The 17,986-nt window shown below is 49.1% G+C and overlaps 6 protein-coding genes, 1 non-coding gene and 1 pseudogene across 9 annotated transcripts; 7 read left to right on the top strand and 1 right to left on the bottom strand.

The window, feature by feature from the left end:
• The first annotated feature begins 101 nt into the window (after positions 1–101).
• On the top strand, positions 102–2,434 carry PV10_04890 (uncharacterized protein). Its single transcript, XM_016369481.1, has 4 exons — positions 102–304; positions 363–614; positions 670–801; positions 859–2,434. Exons 1-4 carry the CDS (start codon positions 264–266, stop codon positions 1,241–1,243), a joined length of 810 nt encoding a protein of 269 aa, XP_016225269.1. The 5' UTR covers positions 102–263; the 3' UTR covers positions 1,244–2,434.
• On the bottom strand, positions 2,002–4,361 carry PV10_04891. Of its 2 annotated transcripts, XM_016369483.1 has the most exons (4): positions 3,964–4,361; positions 3,285–3,907; positions 2,851–3,234; positions 2,002–2,789 (listed from the first exon to the last, which is right to left on the bottom strand). In XM_016369483.1, exons 2-4 carry the CDS (start codon positions 3,842–3,844, stop codon positions 2,171–2,173), a joined length of 1,563 nt encoding a protein of 520 aa, XP_016225271.1. In that variant the 5' UTR covers positions 3,845–3,907; positions 3,964–4,361; the 3' UTR covers positions 2,002–2,170. The 2 variants fall into 2 exon arrangements, with proteins under 2 accessions (XP_016225271.1, XP_016225270.1); XM_016369482.1 differs by having other exon boundaries at positions 3,285–4,361.
• Positions 4,362–5,763: 1,402 nt separating this feature from the next.
• On the top strand, positions 5,764–7,867 carry PV10_04892 (uncharacterized protein). The gene is made up of 7 exons (XM_016369484.1): positions 5,764–6,112; positions 6,173–6,308; positions 6,364–6,545; positions 6,607–6,711; positions 6,775–7,157; positions 7,213–7,280; positions 7,339–7,867. Exons 1-7 carry the CDS (start codon positions 6,035–6,037, stop codon positions 7,677–7,679), a joined length of 1,293 nt encoding a protein of 430 aa, XP_016225272.1. The 5' UTR covers positions 5,764–6,034; the 3' UTR covers positions 7,680–7,867.
• A 241-nt stretch (positions 7,868–8,108) lies between these two features.
• Positions 8,109–8,195, top strand: PV10_04893. The gene has a single exon. It is a non-coding gene; the product is annotated as a tRNA-Asp (tRNA).
• A 323-nt stretch (positions 8,196–8,518) lies between these two features.
• Positions 8,519–9,867, top strand: PV10_04894 (uncharacterized protein). Its single transcript, XM_016369485.1, has 3 exons — positions 8,519–9,055; positions 9,114–9,274; positions 9,340–9,867. The coding sequence occupies exons 1-3, from the start codon at positions 9,030–9,032 to the stop codon at positions 9,729–9,731; spliced, it is 579 nt and encodes a 192-aa protein (XP_016225273.1). The 5' UTR covers positions 8,519–9,029; the 3' UTR covers positions 9,732–9,867.
• Positions 9,868–11,117: 1,250 nt separating this feature from the next.
• Positions 11,118–12,417, top strand: PV10_04895 (glyceraldehyde-3-phosphate dehydrogenase; the record flags this gene model as incomplete). Its single annotated transcript, XM_016369486.1, has 6 exons — positions 11,118–11,165; positions 11,221–11,234; positions 11,295–11,358; positions 11,417–12,101; positions 12,155–12,325; positions 12,386–12,417. 6 exons carry the CDS (start codon positions 11,118–11,120, stop codon positions 12,415–12,417), a joined length of 1,014 nt encoding a protein of 337 aa, XP_016225274.1.
• Positions 12,418–13,516: 1,099 nt separating this feature from the next.
• PV10_04896 (uncharacterized protein) lies at positions 13,517–16,931 on the top strand (the record flags this gene model as incomplete). The annotated part of the gene is made up of 13 exons (XM_016369487.1): positions 13,517–14,039; positions 14,099–14,393; positions 14,456–14,469; positions 14,522–14,660; positions 14,714–14,826; positions 14,881–15,008; positions 15,054–15,225; positions 15,298–15,336; positions 15,441–15,552; positions 15,611–15,658; positions 15,720–15,786; positions 15,903–16,212; positions 16,267–16,931. The coding sequence occupies 13 exons, from the start codon at positions 13,517–13,519 to the stop codon at positions 16,929–16,931; spliced, it is 2,625 nt and encodes an 874-aa protein (XP_016225275.1).
• Positions 16,932–17,452: 521 nt separating this feature from the next.
• On the top strand, positions 17,453–17,596 carry PV10_04897 (annotated as a pseudogene). The gene has a single exon. The product of its transcript is annotated as a tRNA-OTHER (tRNA).
• The last annotated feature ends 390 nt before the right edge of the window (positions 17,597–17,986 follow it).

Below are 17,986 nucleotides of genomic sequence, written 5' to 3' on the forward strand. Positions count from 1 at the left end.
TTCCCCTCAAACATTTTTATGCCTGCGTGGTTGCCGTCTCCAACTCCGCGTCAACAATTATTCAATTGTTTGAAACACGAGTCCGTGACTCCCACTTGCGCCCCGGACCAACGCAACCTATAACTCAGGATCGTATTCATCGGGGCTCTGAAGTCTTGCTTTGATCGCATATCTACTGAGCTATATCGTGTCTCAACGCGACTTTGCGCAGTGCCCCGTGGTGACGGCCGCAGGCTCCAGCACACACCGCAGAAACCTCCGCCATGAGTACCTTAACCACAGCCACCCTAAAAACAGTAAATCCGTGAGAAGAGATCCTAGCGACGCTATTCTTGATGTGAAGTCCTAATATGCACGACCAGACCGATTCTGCCTCCTCCATTCTCCGCCAACCAGCCTCCCACCGTCCGCCTTTATCCTCTGTCCAACTACACCTTTGGAACAAAAGAAACACAACCAGAGGAGGATCCTTCAGTGATTGCCCGGCTCAAACGCCTTGGAGAGCACTATGAAAGCTATGGCATGAGACGCACTTGTGAGGGTATCTTGGTCTGCCATGAACACAACCACCCACACGTCCTGATGCTTCAGATCGCAAATGCCTTCTTCAAGCTGTACGTAATTGATGTCCGAAGACCCTGAAGATGCGTTGCTGACGCTGGACAATAGGCCAGGCGACTACTTGCCCCACGACGCGGATGAAATAGAGGGATTCAAGGCTCGTCTGAATGATAGACTCGCTCCCACGAACCCGAAAGAAGGCGACATGGATTGGGAAATCGGAGACTGTCTGGCCCAATGGTAACTTTAACACTTTCTTGCACGAGTTCTCCTACCAAGGTACTGATGAGTGTGCAGGTGGCGACCGAATCACGAAACCTTCCTCTATCCGTTTCTCCCTGCTCATGTTTCACGCCCGAAGGAGCTCAAGAAGTTGTACCTAATACACCTTCCTCCGAACAAAGTGCTTAGTGTGCCGAAGAATATGAAGTTGCTGGCGGTTCCGTTGTTTGAGCTGTACGACAATACTGCAAGATATGGACCTCAGCTGAGCTCCATCCCTCATTACTTGTCACGATACAGGTTCGAGTTTGTGGACGAGGACGGAAATGTCAGCAGCGTCATGCCAGGCGGGGAAGGCACACTTGGACCTGAAGTGGCTATCAAAGTCCTGGCTGATGGAACTGTCAAAGACGAGAAGGACGACTCCGCGGAGGACGTCAAGATTGAGAATGGCCACTGAGTCGTTCATCGATTTCCCACATCCAATCTTCAGCAAGAACCGTTGGTCAATGCAAGGCATTCCCACATGTCATGCGAAGCCAAGTCTGACGACTATGACGAAATTTTGTCAACTCTTGTCAAGACTACTTCGTACATTTAGCACTGTTTCGGTCCAGCTGGGCTCCATTGGCATGCTGGTCAGATACGTCCACCAAGCGAGATCGCCATCATCGAGTTGCCATGAGCCCGCAGACTTTGGCTTGCGCTCGCTTACCTCGGTCTTTAGTGTGTTGGATTTCAATTCTCCGCAGAGGAAATCCAAGACTCACAACCTGTCATCAGCTAACTATTGTCTTGTGACAAAACGCTCTCATCAGCGATTTGACAAACTCGGTACACCCGGCATACTGGGTCAGGTCAATCACCTTAATGGCGGCCACGCCTTGGGATTTTTAGAGTGGCACGAGTGGCAGCCAAGAGACAAAGCATGTGGACACAAAATGATTCGTCATCACGTGACCATATGCCAAAACAACATCCGAAAAAGCATAACTGTACCAAAGGTGCATCCGAAGTTTCAATCATAAGGTCATGCTGGTTTTAGCCCTACACATACTTTTGGTGGGGACTCCATGTCGCCGTTGTCAACATTGCATTGCATGGGGTTGGGCTTGATCGACAAGTTACAGTCTACTCCAATCATACACTTCATGTCACTTGTTCTTCCCTACTCGTGGCGACCAAAGGACATGCTGGGCCGCATGGAAGGCACTTTGTGGTACCATGTCAAGATGCGACATGTCTATCACAGTCAATATGCAGCCTAACAGAATTTCTGATGTGTAACCTGTCGTGCCTGTCAAAGTCGTGTTGGATTTCTCTATACCATCCCTACCATCCATGGGCTTAAAAGTCAAGTCAACCGTTTCTAGGCCAGTCCTCAAAACTATCCGCTTTCTTGTTTAGTGGCTCCCGTCCGGGGTGTCACACGCACATTCAAACCTTCTTGTTTGCAAAACCACAAGTTCCTCGTCGACCATGTGTCATTTTCGTCCCACAGATCGACCCTGAATTTCGTCAGCAAGTACGGAACCAGCTTGTGCAGCTCCGCAAGCGAGATGTTCTTGCCGATGCAGGTTCGGGTGCCGGCTCCAAAGTGTAGCAGATGCTTGTCCATGGCGGCTGCATTCCCCTCCAACCAACGTTCTGGCCGGTAGAGATCGGCGTCAAGACCGAATATGGATTGATCGTGATGCACGACTGCTGCATTCATGCCGACTCGATAACCTGCGGGAATGTATGTGCCAGATAACTCGAGACCTTCGACAGGTGCAAGGCGGGCCATTGTCAGCTGCACGCCAGGATGTAAGCGAAGAGCCTCCTTGATGCATGCACACAAGAACGGAAGCTTGATGGCCTCGGCATATTTGACTGGCTCGCTGAGTTGACCTTGGGCAGTAGCCTCGTCGATTTCCGCAAGCAATTTGGCATAGACTGCCGGGTGTTTCATGAGGTGATAGAAAACCGACCGTAAGGCAATTGCAGTCGTGTCGGAGCCAGCAAATCTGTGACAAGTCAGTTGGTCAATCGGTCATCCAGCTTGAGAGAACAACCAAAGGGACTTACAGGGCAACGTATGCTTCTTGTTGAATGTCACCAAGCTTGAAATCGACCTGGTCACCTTTTTCCACGGAAATCGAGTATAATTGTTCCAAAATATCAGCCCGGGGTTGTTTCTCATAGGCGCCTTGCGTTTTGAAGCGCTGCAGAACACAGGCTCTCGCCGACGTTCCAATGGTTTCAATTGCTTTTAACGCCTTGAGTGACCCAGGAACAACCAGGGATGAGGCGAGAATAAAGGGTCGGATATAGGAAGGTGCCACAGCTGTCATGCACAAAAAGGGCATCAACAAATCGAGTGAGTGTATCCAGGAGCCATGGTCGTGGCTATTCTGCAAGAAGCCAAAGGCTTCTCCAAAGTACAGCTCACCAATAACATCAAAAGCGTACCTGAAGGGTTAACATCAACGTTGTACTGAGGTAATGCTTGATCTACTCACATCTGGAGCCATTTGCCAAGATCTAATGGTTTTCCCTGGCTGGCAAACTCGCTGAGACGATCCATGAAGAGCTGGGAGCATATGTCGATATATTGCTCCGACTTGAGGACATTGGAGAGAGTGTAAACATGGTTGAAGATACGTCTTCGTTCGCCATGGTACTTGTCATCGATGATGGTAAACATATCAAGGTGTTTGCTGAAGTTTTGGCTGTTCCAGACTGAATAGAAGTCAGTCTTGGCCAAGCCAGCTTGGTTCCGGTAGATCTTTTTGATGGCATCAGGTGAAGAGCAGGCAACTTCATTAGGAGCGATGCGGATCAGAGGGCCGTGCTTTGCATGCAGTCGCCGCTGACTCTTTTCCATGTCACCCTTTGCAATCTGCAGCATATACCAGGTACGACTGACGGAAGCCAGCCATGGTCCAGGGATATTGCGGAGGGGATGGAAGCATCTGGCGTATACAATCCAAAGCAGCCAGTAAGTCACAAAAACCCCCAAAATCCAGGCCAGGGATGCCAGAGAGAGGAGGTGCCAAGTGGATGGTAACGGGATGGCCATGGTCAGAAGGGACTTTGTTTATGCCTCAGAGCCGTTCCGTCGTGTATTCGAGGGAGGAGTGAACTAAAAACTTGATCAGCTTGCAAGATAGGATGGAAACTTGAGGTGCTCAATGCGACCGCCTATAATCAGAGGGACCCTGACGTTATAGAAGCCCATGGCAGACTATATCCTCGGTCCCTCTCACAACGCTATCCGGCCAGCACATCTGCCGGGATGGGGTTGTCGTCCATCACCAAAGTTCTAACTCTTTCCCAGGCTAGACTGATCTCCTTGCCCACCCTAGTCTTAAGATAGAGACATTGGAGAAGAGTCGGGTGGGATTGTCCCATCACCGGGTGGGAGAAAGACGGGGGGTTCTTTCCGAGGTCAGTCACAGACTCCTGACACGAAGTGTGGAGCAACGGCAGGCTCGTGTGGCTTGCTAAACGGGAACTCCAACATAGATGTATGTATGTACGTATGTACGTATGTATAAATGTAAAAGCCAGGGTTGGCTCTGGTGCAGACACAGATGAAGCAGGGTTGGATGCTCGAATCGGTCGTTCCTGCATCAACGATACTTCATTGGGTTGCTCTTGCCTTGAACCTCCGCCAAGGCCCGCTAGCCACATCTCCATGTCCATGTAAATGTCAACTGTCAAAATAACTCCAACCCTTGATTCCTCGAATCGTGGTTCAGGCTGCTACTGGACAACCATTCCTCGAGATTCTCTTATTTTTTGCCATCTCACTCAAATCACCCAGACTCACTACTAGTCTGGGTTCAAGTTACAATTCTCCTGAACCAGTGTTGAGCACTCACATCCAGCCCCACGGCACCCGGAACGGACCCCACGTCTCGGTTAACAGGAGTAGCACATCCCCAGCTCGATGCTCGATCTACGGAGTATCTTTCGAGCCCCAGTGGCGCCTCCGAATTGGCCAATCAGACCACCATCATTGCCATTGAGTCCTGACGAATCTTGATCCCTGACCCGACCCACCACGCCATCCATCGCAGTCTGGTTTGACTTTACGGAAGGGAACGCAATATGGAGACGCTCTCATGGTGACCCTCGCTAATCCCAGCACATGGGTACAAGTGAACCGGTTTTCAGACAGTGGGATGCTCGACTACTGCATAGATCTCCATAATTGGCGAGAGGCAATCTGTCAACCATGCATACTCACCAGTTACATTCACGCCATCGTGAGGTGATCAGATTGTCAAAATCCCCCGTTTTTAGCGAACAAAGAACTTGGCCAGGGTAAACACTCCGTTCAAATTGATGTCTAATAAGCTAAGCCTCATGGTGGAAGCAGCAGTTTTGTCCAGGAACCACTTCTCTTGCAGTCCGAGACATCAAGAACTCAGCTGAGCGTCGCAAGCCTGCGCCCATCTTAGACCCAATATGCGCAGAGCCGCAGAGCCTGTCACACCTGTTCACCAATGTTTCCATTAGTCCTCTGAGTTGCCTCCCCCGCCCCGATGTCAAGATTTGCATCTTCAGGCGAAGCTCTGGTTACGCTACCCGACCGTTCTCGAGACTAGTAGCCTGTCACTCTGTCCACGTCCTATCTGCAGTTTGACAGACTTGTCTCGCCTTTTGGGTTTGCATCTGTTCGCCACTGGTTGCTTCATACCACAACGAGGAAAATCCCTTCCCAGGAAGGGTTGGCGTATGGAACCAGACTAGTTCGCCCCATCAGTGGATTACGACACACGAAGTATGCCCGGTGAAATCTATTCAACGTTGCGGATCGATGCCTCTACCCGGAACCCTGCTCGGACCCCAGCTTAGTCTCAGACTGATTGCTGCCGGTCCTGGACGGAAGTCACCTTCCATCAAGCCGTACAAGACCAACTTCATCACAAGCATGAGCCCATGCAGTTTCAGGTCCAGTGTCCCAACCGGCTCTCCACAGGGCTGGCGCCACTGCCGTTGATCCAAAAACGGGCTTTTCGGTCGCGCACGCTGACGTTCGTTCCTCACTGGCCACCTCCCAGCCCATTACTGACACTCCACCTCCACAATGAAGAAAATCTCGAGGTCCTACTCGTATCACATCTCAAGTGCCCCGGGACTGTGTCTCTCGCTCGTGAAAAGCACCAAACGACATATATGACATGCCTTAGTCGTTGTACCGCAGTTACTTGTCTCAAACAGCCATATCCTCAAATCGCCATCTAGCTTGTTCAACTTCAGTATGAACACAATCTGGCTGTGTCTTTTTACCTTGAGTCTGTGGGCTTCGGTTCGAGCACAGTCATTGCCATCATGTGCTGTAGGACTTACCTCACCTTTGCTGAGGGTACCCATGTCGACTAACAAGTTTGAACTTTAGGCCACATGTCTTGGGACCTTCTTACCACAGTCCTCGTGTGACTCGACAGATGCACCATGCATATGTGCCGACGTCTTTCTCATGACGAGCGTTCAAGACTGCACTTTGAGCAGCTGTTCAGTCAAGGATAGTCTCAGTATGTACCGAACACCTGTTTTTGGGACAGATGTCAAGCTAACTGTCCTGCTCAGCGGCGCGAAACTTCACTGCCACATTTTGCAACGAACCTGTCAGAGACAACACAGCAGTCACGCCTATTGTCACTGGTGTCTCAGGAGCCCTGGCCGTTGTCTGTGTTGTTCTAAGAATTGCTGATCGGCTTCCGCACTTGGCCCGACTTCAATGGGCGGATTTGTGTGTTGTCCTTGCACTGGTATGAAAACCCCTGGAGAAATATGATGCCGTGCTTTTTGAAATTCTAACCTTCTCTGCAGATACTCGCAACTCCGATGGCTGCCCTTGAATTCGTCATGTCCAGTGACGGGTTTGGCAAAGATATTTGGACGATACCTTTCGATAAGATCACCCGAATTGTAAAGGTATGAATTCCTGCCGTCGAAGACATTCTCTAACTCGATTTCATCTTGAACTAACCCGAATAGTTCACCTGGTATACCGAGATATTCTATATGTTCGTCGTTGGATTTACCAAGGCGGCCATTCTCCTCCTTTATTATCGTGTATTCCAGTCCGAGAGGTTCCGCAAGATCGTGATTGCCTCGCTAATCTTGACTTCTGCATTCATCATCTCCTTCTCCTTCGGAGTCATCTTCCATTGTACACCAATTTCATTTGGTTGGGAAGGCTGGACGGGTGAGGTGGAAGGGCATTGCATCAACTTCAATGCATTTGCTTGGGCTCACGCTATCGTCAATATTGTTTTCGACATCTTCATCATTGTCCTTCCGATTCCACAGTTGATCAAGCTAGATCTGGGTCGACGAAAGTTGATCCATATCATCTTGATGTTCTCGGTTGGCTTTTTGTAAGTCAAATCCACACCACGATGGCTGGGTATAGTTTGACTGACTTTGGAACAGCATCACCATCGTCAGTATCGTTCGATTGACCGCATTGGTGCAGTTTGCGACAACAAGCAACCCTACATGTACGTCAGACCGAAGTACTCCCCTTCAAGGATGATCCTAATTTGATTTTGTCTTTAGATGACAATGTACCGACAGCGTACTGGAGCGTCCTTGAGGCTTTTGTCAGCATCATCTGCTGCTGCCTCCCTGCAATTCGCGCACTCCTCCGCCGAGTTTTCCCTAGCTGCTTTGGTAGCAGTGCCATCGAATCCAGCACCGATTCAGAACGAACCGAATCAGAACGAACCGAATCAGAACGAACCTACCGAGTTTCAAAATCTTCTATGCCAAGTACAGGTTCCCAAAGTCACAAATCTCTCAGCAATCGTGTGACTGTGGAATCTCGCCAGGGAGACAACGATGACATTGAATTGATGCGTTCGGACAGCGGTAAGAATCAGAGAAATGGTGAATGCTGAAAGAAGATCATCCGAAACGAGGACATAAAATACAAGTTTTCAAAAGTCAATAGGGCATCTTCAAGCAAGGGGACTATACGGCGCTCTGTGGAGTGTTTCTCGGCGATGGATATTGGGTGTCCTAGCTGGGTCTGTAATCACTGTAGAAGGTAATCTTCACCCACGAATATAGCTAGTTTCGAATCAAGCGCCATATTGAAATGGCAAGTCGACATATCTTGAGAGAGCAGGTCGGCATAGCCAATCTGAGGATGGAATTCCTCCTGTCTGGCTACGAAATCTGGTGAAGTGGCTGTGACAAAATTGTGGCGCTTGTCCACATCTTGGCAGCCCAAAAGTGTAAATATGCTCAGCGCTGACAGAGGGCTCCGCATATTCTTAGGAGTTATGATTTGTTAGTCTAGGTTTCCCCTCAACAATCGCAAAACGTCCTCGATGGTCTAGTGGTCATGATTTCCGCTTGTCACTACCCAGTAACGAGCGCGGGAGACCAGGGTTCGATTCCCTGTCGGGGAGTTTCTTTTTGTAATTTCTTTTTGTTCTATTTGGTGAACAGGTCATGTGTTTAGCCCCTCTGTATCTCAGAATTAGGCTGGCGATTTCTCTTTCCAACCAGAACTCGCGAAATCCGATGAGTAAAAATTCTCGGGCATAACGCCTGGATATTTCCGCTCGTATTAGGAGACTTATGGACGGACACACGAGACTCATTTAATGTAACTATATTTTATGTAACAGCATTCTTCATAGAACTGCGTAGAACCAGGATCCCAACGAGTATATATATAATGCTATGCTAAACCACAGCTGCCCGCTTTAACCCAGCAGTTGTAAGAGTGCCACCTATGATACAGGTTGGGAAATTCGGGCGAGCTGGGTGGCTGGGCAATTGGGTATCCAGTGGCAGGTCCCGTTTTATCGAAGGTACACTATACACACCTGTACTGTAAATGTAAGGTCCATAGAACGACCCAGCGAACACTAGGACACAACGCTGCTTTGCGACACTGTTACTCGCCACCAATTTTCAAGGCAGACCTACTCCGTGAGCTGGTGGGTGGTGAGCAAGGGCGGCATCGTCCTCCTTCCCTATCTGGGGTGCCACATCTTGGCGGCAAAGAGGCAACGTCCACACTCGCGTGTATTATTAGTGGGACCTTACTAGGTTACACTTGATATTCGTCTTCAATCTGGCTGCTGCGATCTGTCCATTTCGATCATCTCGACCTCAACCTCAACTCCAGTTCACCTTTCTCTTATAATATCTGAATTCATCGCATCCCCCTGGTGCCACTGAGCTTCTTCGTCTTTCTCGGTAGGATCAGAAGTCTCTCCTCGTCCGTCGCAACCATGGTCAACATGCTCAACCCCCAGATGTAAGTTTCCTCTTGACTTGTCCTGCAACCGTTGAATTGTGGCTGAACATCGCAATAGCACCAACTTGGCCATCATCCTGGGGATGATGCAAGTTTCCAAACGAATCCCATTCGATGATCCTACCGTGCTGAACGGGGTGCGCGCCCTGTACATCTGCTCCAACTTGATCATTGTGGCCCTTTACTATTACATTGGCATGAAGATTAAGTCCAAAAGAGGTATGTTTCCAGAGACGGTCCCAAAGCGCATGTGAGACCAGGGAGCTGACACATTCTCTGTTCAGATCTCACTACACTCAAATATGTTGAGCCGGCACCCATGGGATCCGGCGAGGAGCCCAAGTTGGTCACCACCACCATCCAAGAGTACGATCAGAACCAGCTCGGCGCCGCATACAAGGGCCAGCTCACCGGTGTGGCCATGATGGCATTCATGCATCTTTACCTTAATTACACCAATCCTCTCCTGATCCAGTCCATTATTCCGGTCAAGAGCGCGCTTGAGGGCAATCTGGTCAAGGTGCATGTGTTCGGCCAGCCTGCGGTTGGCGAGCTCAAGCGACCATGGAAGGCTTCTGCTGGTCCCTTTAACATGGGCGGAGGAGAGACCAAGAGCGACAAGGCCAGCATTGAGGCCGCAGAGCGTTCTGGCCGCGGTGGTGCCAAGGATGAATAGACAGTTCCATGTCATAGAATTTTGGAGTCAGTCAAAAGCAATTCGCATGTAGATCGATCAATCCACGCATCTTATCAGTTTCTGGTTGAGCAATAGTCAGAGCAGCGTACCGATATCACGTGCACGTGTTGTCCCCAGTGTTATCGAGTTGAATCTAGACTTGACAGTACTGAAATTAGGATCCAATATCCCGTCGCCGCATCGGCTTTGCGTATCAGGTAGCTTGGACCGGGCTTCCGCTAAGGACATGTGAAGGGTTCAACATGCGCCATTTTTGGGAGTTTTTCAACGCCCACCCCCTCGTCATAGTATCATGTGAGATGAGACCTGGCTGAAGTTACCAGGTTCTAAAGCCAATAGTGGTAGCATGGCCTGGTCCAGATCATTTTTCTTATGCCAAAGATCTTCCACTGTCGACGCATCCTCTTCAAGTGTCGGGCGAAGATGTCGGCTATGGCGGGAGATTTTGCGGATCAACCCATTTCTCCGACAGCTGTGCCGCACACCCATCCGGGGCCCCCACGACGATTGGATGAATGCTGATCGGCCATGTTTGCTGCCCTGACCTCGTACTTGAGATGAAGGTCTTATCCTTGATAAGCAAGACCATGTTGAGTCACCACCAGGTCATGACCCTGCAGGCATACGACACACAATGAGTAGGGAATGATGCTGTATAAGTACCTATAACCAGCCTTTCCACCACGTGTGGATTAATTGATCACATCATAGCCTCATCACATCAGTCCCACTACCCATACTTGTAGTGCAACATCCGAGAGTCTTTGTCCGTCGTCCGTTCTTTTATCGTAAGAACGGAGAATCGAGTTGTTTGATTATCGTTTCACGATAATTCCACACATAGTGATTCCTCCATCGGGACCGACCAAAAAACCCGACCACCCGACAACCAGTTGTGATTGGCGTTGGTGCCAAGGCCGCAGGGCAATCTTTTGCTAACAGAGTCTCTTGGGGAAACCGTGGGAACCCCTCCTTGCCTTCCCGTTGGTGGGCTGTCTGGGCCACATTTGCGTTGAAAGCAACAGCCACTCTTAATCGCAGCTATCATCCTGCCCCTCAACATCAACACCGCCCCACCATTTGCTCAAAAGAAACAAAAAGCTACCCTCATCACCTCATCAGACCACAGTTGCAGTCTCTTTTGCAACTCATCAGAAACCTCAAAACCCTTGATTTGATCATCCAAAGCTGATATTCACTTACGTGAGTCCTGCCATCTTCCCACGTGCGTTCATTGTCCTTATATCAACTGCATATAACCACAATCATCGCCGCAAGCCTCAACCCTTGATCTGACTTGGGACTTTCTGTGTACTGACTTTCCTTCTGCCAACAGCTTCTTCAAACCTCTTTCAATCTAACAATATGCCTATCAACGTCGGAATCAACGGCTTCGGTCGTATCGGACGTATTGTGAGTGCCAGAAACGACCATGCTCTTCTTCTTCAGTAGCTGACTTTTCTCACAGGTCTTCAGAAATGCGTTAGTCCATCTCTCGATCCTTTGAATCTCCCCCGAGCCTCTTTCTAACCTGCCTTTCAGTGTCGAGCACGACGATGTCCACGTTGTTGCCGTCAACGATCCCTTCATTGAGCCCACATATGCCGTACGTATCTTTATCGAGTCCTCGTCGTCTAGAAACATACTGATCACCCCCTTTCCAGGCATACATGCTCAAGTATGACTCTACACACGGTCAATTCAAGGGCACAATCGAGGTCAAGGGTGATACCTTGGTCGTCAATGGAAAGAGCGTCAAGTTCTACACCAAGAGAGATCCTTCCGAGATCCCATGGTCTGAGACCGGTGCATACTACGTTGTCGAGTCCACCGGTGTCTTCACCACCACTGAGAAGGCCTCTGCCCATTTGAAGGGTGGTGCTAAGAAGGTTGTCATCTCCGCTCCTTCAGCTGATGCTCCTATGTTCGTCATGGGTGTCAACGAAGAGACATACACCTCCGACATCCCCGTCATTTCCAACGCCTCCTGCACGACCAACTGCCTTGCTCCCCTTGCAAAGGTTGTCCACGACACTTTTGGCATCAAGGAAGGTTTGATGACCACTGTCCACTCGTACACCGCCACCCAGAAAGTCGTCGACGGCCCTTCCGCCAAGGACTGGAGAGGAGGCCGTACCGCTGCTCAGAACATCATCCCCAGCAGCACCGGTGCCGCAAAGGCTGTCGGAAAGGTCATTCCTTCTCTCAATGGCAAGCTGACCGGCATGTCGCTCCGTGTCCCTACTCCCAATGTCTCCGTCGTCGATCTCACCGTCACCCTGGAGAAATCTGCCACCTATGACGAGATCAAGAAGGCCATCAAGGATGCCTCAGAGGGCAAACTCAAGGGTATGTCAACAAAGCTGTCTTACACACATGTTCCAACCAGCTAACCATCTCAGGCATTCTCGCATACTCCGAGGACGACCTTGTCTCCACCGATTTGCTCGGAGACAACCACTCGTCCATCTTCGACGCAAAGGCCGGTATTGCCCTCAACGACCATTTCATCAAGCTTGTCTCATGGTACGACAACGAGTGGGGCTACTCCCGCCGTGTCCTCGATCTCTTGGGTAAGTGCAACAACCGAGTCGGAAGTTTTCGGGATCAAATTTACTGACGTCGAAATTTAGCCTACATTGCTAAGAAGGATGGCAATGCTTAAAGCTCCATCTCTCGAGCAACAATATCCTAGATTGGTCTGTGATGATTCTTATGAATTGAGCTGGAAGGAAAGCGGTGGAGATTTTGCTCTGGTGGGATCAGATCCTGGGGTCTGGACACGGAAAAGTGGACCTCTCATAGATCGATACTCCCGAGCCTACTGCTAAGCGATGATCGACTGTGCTAGCTTGCTTGAGGAGCAATAATCTTTAGCAGCATTCGTACCTAGTTCAACCACGCAAAGCACCAAAACCTGACTTGCCTATTGAGCTGTAATTGGCTACTGCTATCGTTCGCGCTATAGTTGACAAGCTTTTGCATGAATTGAAGTACACGAGTTCAGACCACTCGCACAGCAATACACCACACACAGCATATCCATGGCATGATGAACAAAGATTTGCAAGCGGCTACCTTGATCAAGTACGTACGCCCAAATACTAAGCATAGATTTTCCACGCTGCAGCAAGTCATCGTCGTCGTCGTCGTCGTAAGTTGGAACAGCAGCCACAACACGTGACTCGCCTTTCCTTTCATCTAATCACGTGAAGATCTTGGCACTTCCTGATACCACTTCAGGTTATTCGCTGTAGTCGTGTTTCCTCTCGTGTCCACCTCTAGTCTTGCAGATACAATCATACATCTGTCACCAGTTCAATCTCGGTTTTGATGCGACTGCTGATTGTTCCATACAAGCACCTCAGCAGATCTCTCTACATGCAGGCGATGCGTCAGCCCCTTTTTGTTCTAGCGGATTGTTGACACTGGGTACAACCATCCATCTACCTCATCCACCTCCTCCTATTCCCACACCTAGTCTGCCATCAGCTCAGATTTTTGGGGTTAGTCCGGCTTCGACTTCAGACACTCTTCTTTCCGCCCCTCTCTACACTCCAAGTATGTTCCTTTGATCTTATTGTACCTCATCAAAACCTGATTGGTTGGCGCAGGCTTCCTGGACCAAGGCATCCCAAGTAAAGGAGCCAAGATCTCACTGGAACCACCAAACCATCCTAGCAGACTATGATTGAGCTTTAGCACCAGTTTCGCTCTTGTTTGATTGTGATTGAGTGGCTCAACGTTTGGTGGAAGCTGGAGGGATGGCTCAGACCCCGGCAGGTCCAGGTGTCGACGCCTTCAGACTTCCAAGACCTGTGCCGCAAGTACGAGAACCCCGCTCAACCAGCAATGACACGCCTATGCGTGAGACCCCGGACATTTCGACTGAAGTTGGAATTCATTTAAAGCTGGAGACCTCCGACGAGGACGACGACTACGAAGACAGTCTTCTCTCTGATAGCTCTTCTGGTCTCGAAGATGGCTTTCCCCCTTCAAAGAAAGGGCTTCCCATCTCGCAGCTTCGCACTGGGCTGTGTTATGATGAGCGCATGCGCTATCATTCCGAAATCGCAGCTACCAGTGGCGAAAATGTTCACCCCGAGGACCCTCGCCGTATCTACTACATCTACAAGGAGCTTCGCGAGGCTGGTCTTGTCGAAGAACCTGGGGTCGTCCCTTTCGTCGAGCATCCTCTATTAAGGATTGAAGCACGTGAAGCGACAAAGAAAGAATGTCTCCTTATCCATACTGACGAACATTATGAATTCGTCAAGTCTACAGCAGGTTCGTCGCCAATTATTTATTCTACTGCTCTGAAGGACCACGGCTAATCGTGACAACAGAAATGAGTGACGAAAGCCTCATTGACTTGTCAGAAGACGTCACCATGGACTCAATCTACTTCAACAACCTTTCATACTTTTCTTCGAAGCTTTCTGCTGGTGCCGCCATCGAAACATGCCGTGCAGTCGTTTCAAGAAAAGTCAAGAATGCCATAGCTGTTATTCGACCTCCAGGACATCATGCCGAAGTCACTCGAACTATGGGATTCTGTCTGTTCAATAATGTCTGCATTGCCTCAAAGGTATGCCAAGAAGACTTCGGTAATGAATGTCGGAAGATCTTGATTGTGGATTGGTGAGAAAACACATGCATCCATTGTCGCCGTACTCCCCCATGCTGACTTTGATCTCGTCCAGGGATGTACATCATGGTAGGTTAACATGGTCCAGATTATTTGATACCTCCCATATTGATGTAAGCAGGTAATGGTTGTCAAGGAGCATTTTATAATGATCCGAATATTCTCTATATTTCCCTACATGTCCACATGGACGGGAAGTTCTATCCCTCTGGCCCCGAGGGTGACATGTATCACTGTGGCGCCGGGGCAGGACTTGGCAAGTGAGTGTCGGATCCATGATATGACGGACAAGATCAAAGCACTAATAGCATAGAAACGTCAACATACCCTGGCCTTCGAAAGGAATGGGAGATGGAGATTATATGTACGCCTTCCAAATGGTTGTCATGCCCATTGCGACCGAGTTTGATCCCGATTTTGTTATTGGTAAGTAACAATATCCCCCAAACCCTCGGAGATCTTTCTAACGCCCTGTCGTAGTTGCTTCTGGATTCGATGCCGCAGCCGGTGACGAGCTTGGAGGTTGTTTTGTGTCCCCTGCTTGCTACGCTCATATGACACATATGCTCATGTCACTTGCGGGTGGCAAGATTGCCGTCTGTCTCGAGGTGAGTCGCTTCTTTTGGCCACACATGTCACTCACATGATCTCAGGGAGGCTACAATTTCCAAGCCATTTCCAAATCCGCCGTCGCCGTGACACGAACCTTGATGGGAGAGCCGCCAGATCGTCTTCCTGCCACAGGTGCGACAGCTTCAGCCATCGATACGATTGCAAAAGTACGAAACGTTCAGTCGAAGTATTGGAGGAGCGTGTATCCAAAAGGTATACCATGGTCTCTGCATTTACTGGTACTCCTACCTTTCAAGACATTTGACACTAATCAAAGTAAAATAGAACCTGTCAGCGGATCCTTTGAGGGCGAAAGACTACATGGTGAGTGGAAACGGGTCTGAAGAGCTGTATTTCCAGCAGAACATCCTGTCAAGAGATGGAGACGTCGCGTATGAAAGACCATGAGCTCACAAAACCAAACACAGACATCATCCGACAGTGGCAAGCGATGCATTTGTACGATAAATTCAAGTTGACTCAACTCCACGTCTTCCGTGATACCGTCTCCAAGTCGTTTGACCAGCAGGTGCTGGCCTCGTAAGTTGACCTGACAACACGGGCGGAGGGTTGTCATATGTTGACGTTACTCTGGCAGACCAAATTACGAAGCACGGAAATACCTGCTGATGATTTTTCATGATTCGTAAGCTGATTCCCGACAAGTGCTTCTGCGTTCATTCATGAATCTGATCAGTTGAAACCAGACCTGATCTACTCTTCGGCTCCAATTCTGGCGTTACAACGCAACAAAAACCTCAGGATACCTGGCTTGTAAGTGTTCATCGTTTGCACCCCGTTCCCATTGACATCTGCGTTGCCTACCTGACTGTCTCTTTCGCCCTCGTCGTCCGCTTCAATCTGAAAAATTTACTCTTACACTTTCAAAGGTTGACGGCGTACAGTCGTACATACGCTGGGGAGTATCACACAACTATGGTGTCATTGATATAAACATTCCAGAGTTCATCACTGTCGATCCCAACACCGGGTCTTCGTCCTACGGAGAGTCGGGTGGGTATGAAAATAACAATGTGGAATACTCAAGCAATCAAACAGACCTAGCACGGCGCGAAGGAGAAAAGCTCGCTTCTTACCTCTGGGAGAATTATGTTGAACCATATGATTTCCCTGGTGGGATATTCTTAATTGGAGCAGGCCATGCATTCCATGCTGTTGCCAAACTGGTTTCCGAGAATGGTCTGTACAAGGTCACCTCGAGCAGCTTTCCGACACATACTAACCCGGTGACAGAAAATGTATACCCCAACCTTACAGGAATCATTGGTTTCATTTCGACCAATCCGATCCGACCCATCTACAACCATAACCATCCATGGCTCCCGCAATGGTATAAAGACAACTCTCAGATTTTCGTTTCACGGGCACACAGTCTGTGGAAGAAAGACGGCAAAGCGTCCAAACGATATGGCACATTAGTCCGATCCGAGGGATTACTCCTCAATGAGATGATGAAGCTGCATGAGAAAGAGGTCTTTGAGTGGATCGCAGAAAAAGCTGACGTTGAAGGTGACGAGGACGAGGAGGATGAAGATGAAGACGACGATGAAGCAGAGGGTAAGACTGAAGACGAGGAAGATGCCGTCGCAGTCAAAACTTCTGGAGATACCGAAAGTGACAACGATACTCGAAACGTCCTAGGCGAGACGGCGACGGCCAACAACACACGTGGAGAAAGTGATGGCGACACAATCGACGACCCGGCTGAGACTGAAACGGCAAGGGCCCTCGACTCTACGTCTCACCAGTTCCTCGTTCCTGTCGTCCAGAGTACAGATGGAACTTCGGATGAAGGTGCTACGAGTGGTGGTGGTGGTGGTGGTGGTACCTCTGCCGGTGTCGCTACCAACACCTCAGGCCCGAACAACGGTGGCGATGTGTACATGACGACGGAATAAGGTCGAGTTATTATTCATTTGATCCTAGTTCTCAATATCGACATCACACAAGCAAGCATCGGTGTCTGGATCCTTTGTAGAGGAGATAGGAGGATGGATGGAAATAGTCGATAAGTACCTATCTAGCTGGTCGTCGCATCTGGGATTGTATCTGAAGAGAATGAAGAGAAATCTTCTACCAGTCGCCATGTGTAGTTGATGCCGTTCCTATGTTATATTATGCCATGTCCTTCCCTCTAACTTTGATTCTTGATAGATACGATCAAAGAATAACGAAATGTAGACGCTCGGAATGAACTGTTCCTGAGCCTCTCCGTACCATTGTTTTTATTCCTGCTGCAAAACCATGAGGAATTTAGCATAGTTGATAGCTGAATTTCGTAGTTTTGAAGAATCATTTTCTTGTAGTAAATATTGCATACAGCTACTTAGACTCTTCCAGCATCATGGCACATCAAGCAAATCGCAATGCACACATTATATTTATTGTACTTTCGTACATTCTGACCAATTAGAATGAGTCCTCGATGGTCTAGTGGTCATGAGTAAGTTCTTATCACGTAAGCAAATAGTTGTGCATCATTGTCTAACATGCAATTCAGTTTCCGCTTGTCACTACCAAGTAACGAGCGCGGGAGACCAGGGTTCGATTCCCTGTCGGGGAGATTTTCTTTTTTGCCTGCAACTGAGGCTCACCTTCTTATGATGAGGTGCAGGCTTTGAGTAGCCTAGTAGTCTATGGGACACTTTATCCAAGTTTTTTGGTCTGAGAGATGGATCCAGAAATATTCTACCGTGAAAATTTATTAAGGGATTAATACTATGGTTTCCTCCCTCACTGGTGATCGCTACCTTACTCGAGAACTGCATTGCCTAAATTTTATACCTCCTCCGCGATAGGTATATGGCTGGCTGGGAGAATAAGGAACTACGAACAACGGTGTATGATGTGTGTACTGAATACCCTCCATAGGTAGGTATAAAGATTGTGCATAGCCACGTGAAGAGGCTGGGACGTCAAATGATACACACACAGAAACAGACATGACCATAAC

Source organism: Exophiala mesophila, assembly GCF_000836275.1.
Source record: "Exophiala mesophila strain CBS 40295 unplaced genomic scaffold supercont1.3, whole genome shotgun sequence".
Lineage (NCBI taxonomy): Eukaryota > Fungi > Ascomycota > Eurotiomycetes > Chaetothyriales > Herpotrichiellaceae > Exophiala > Exophiala mesophila.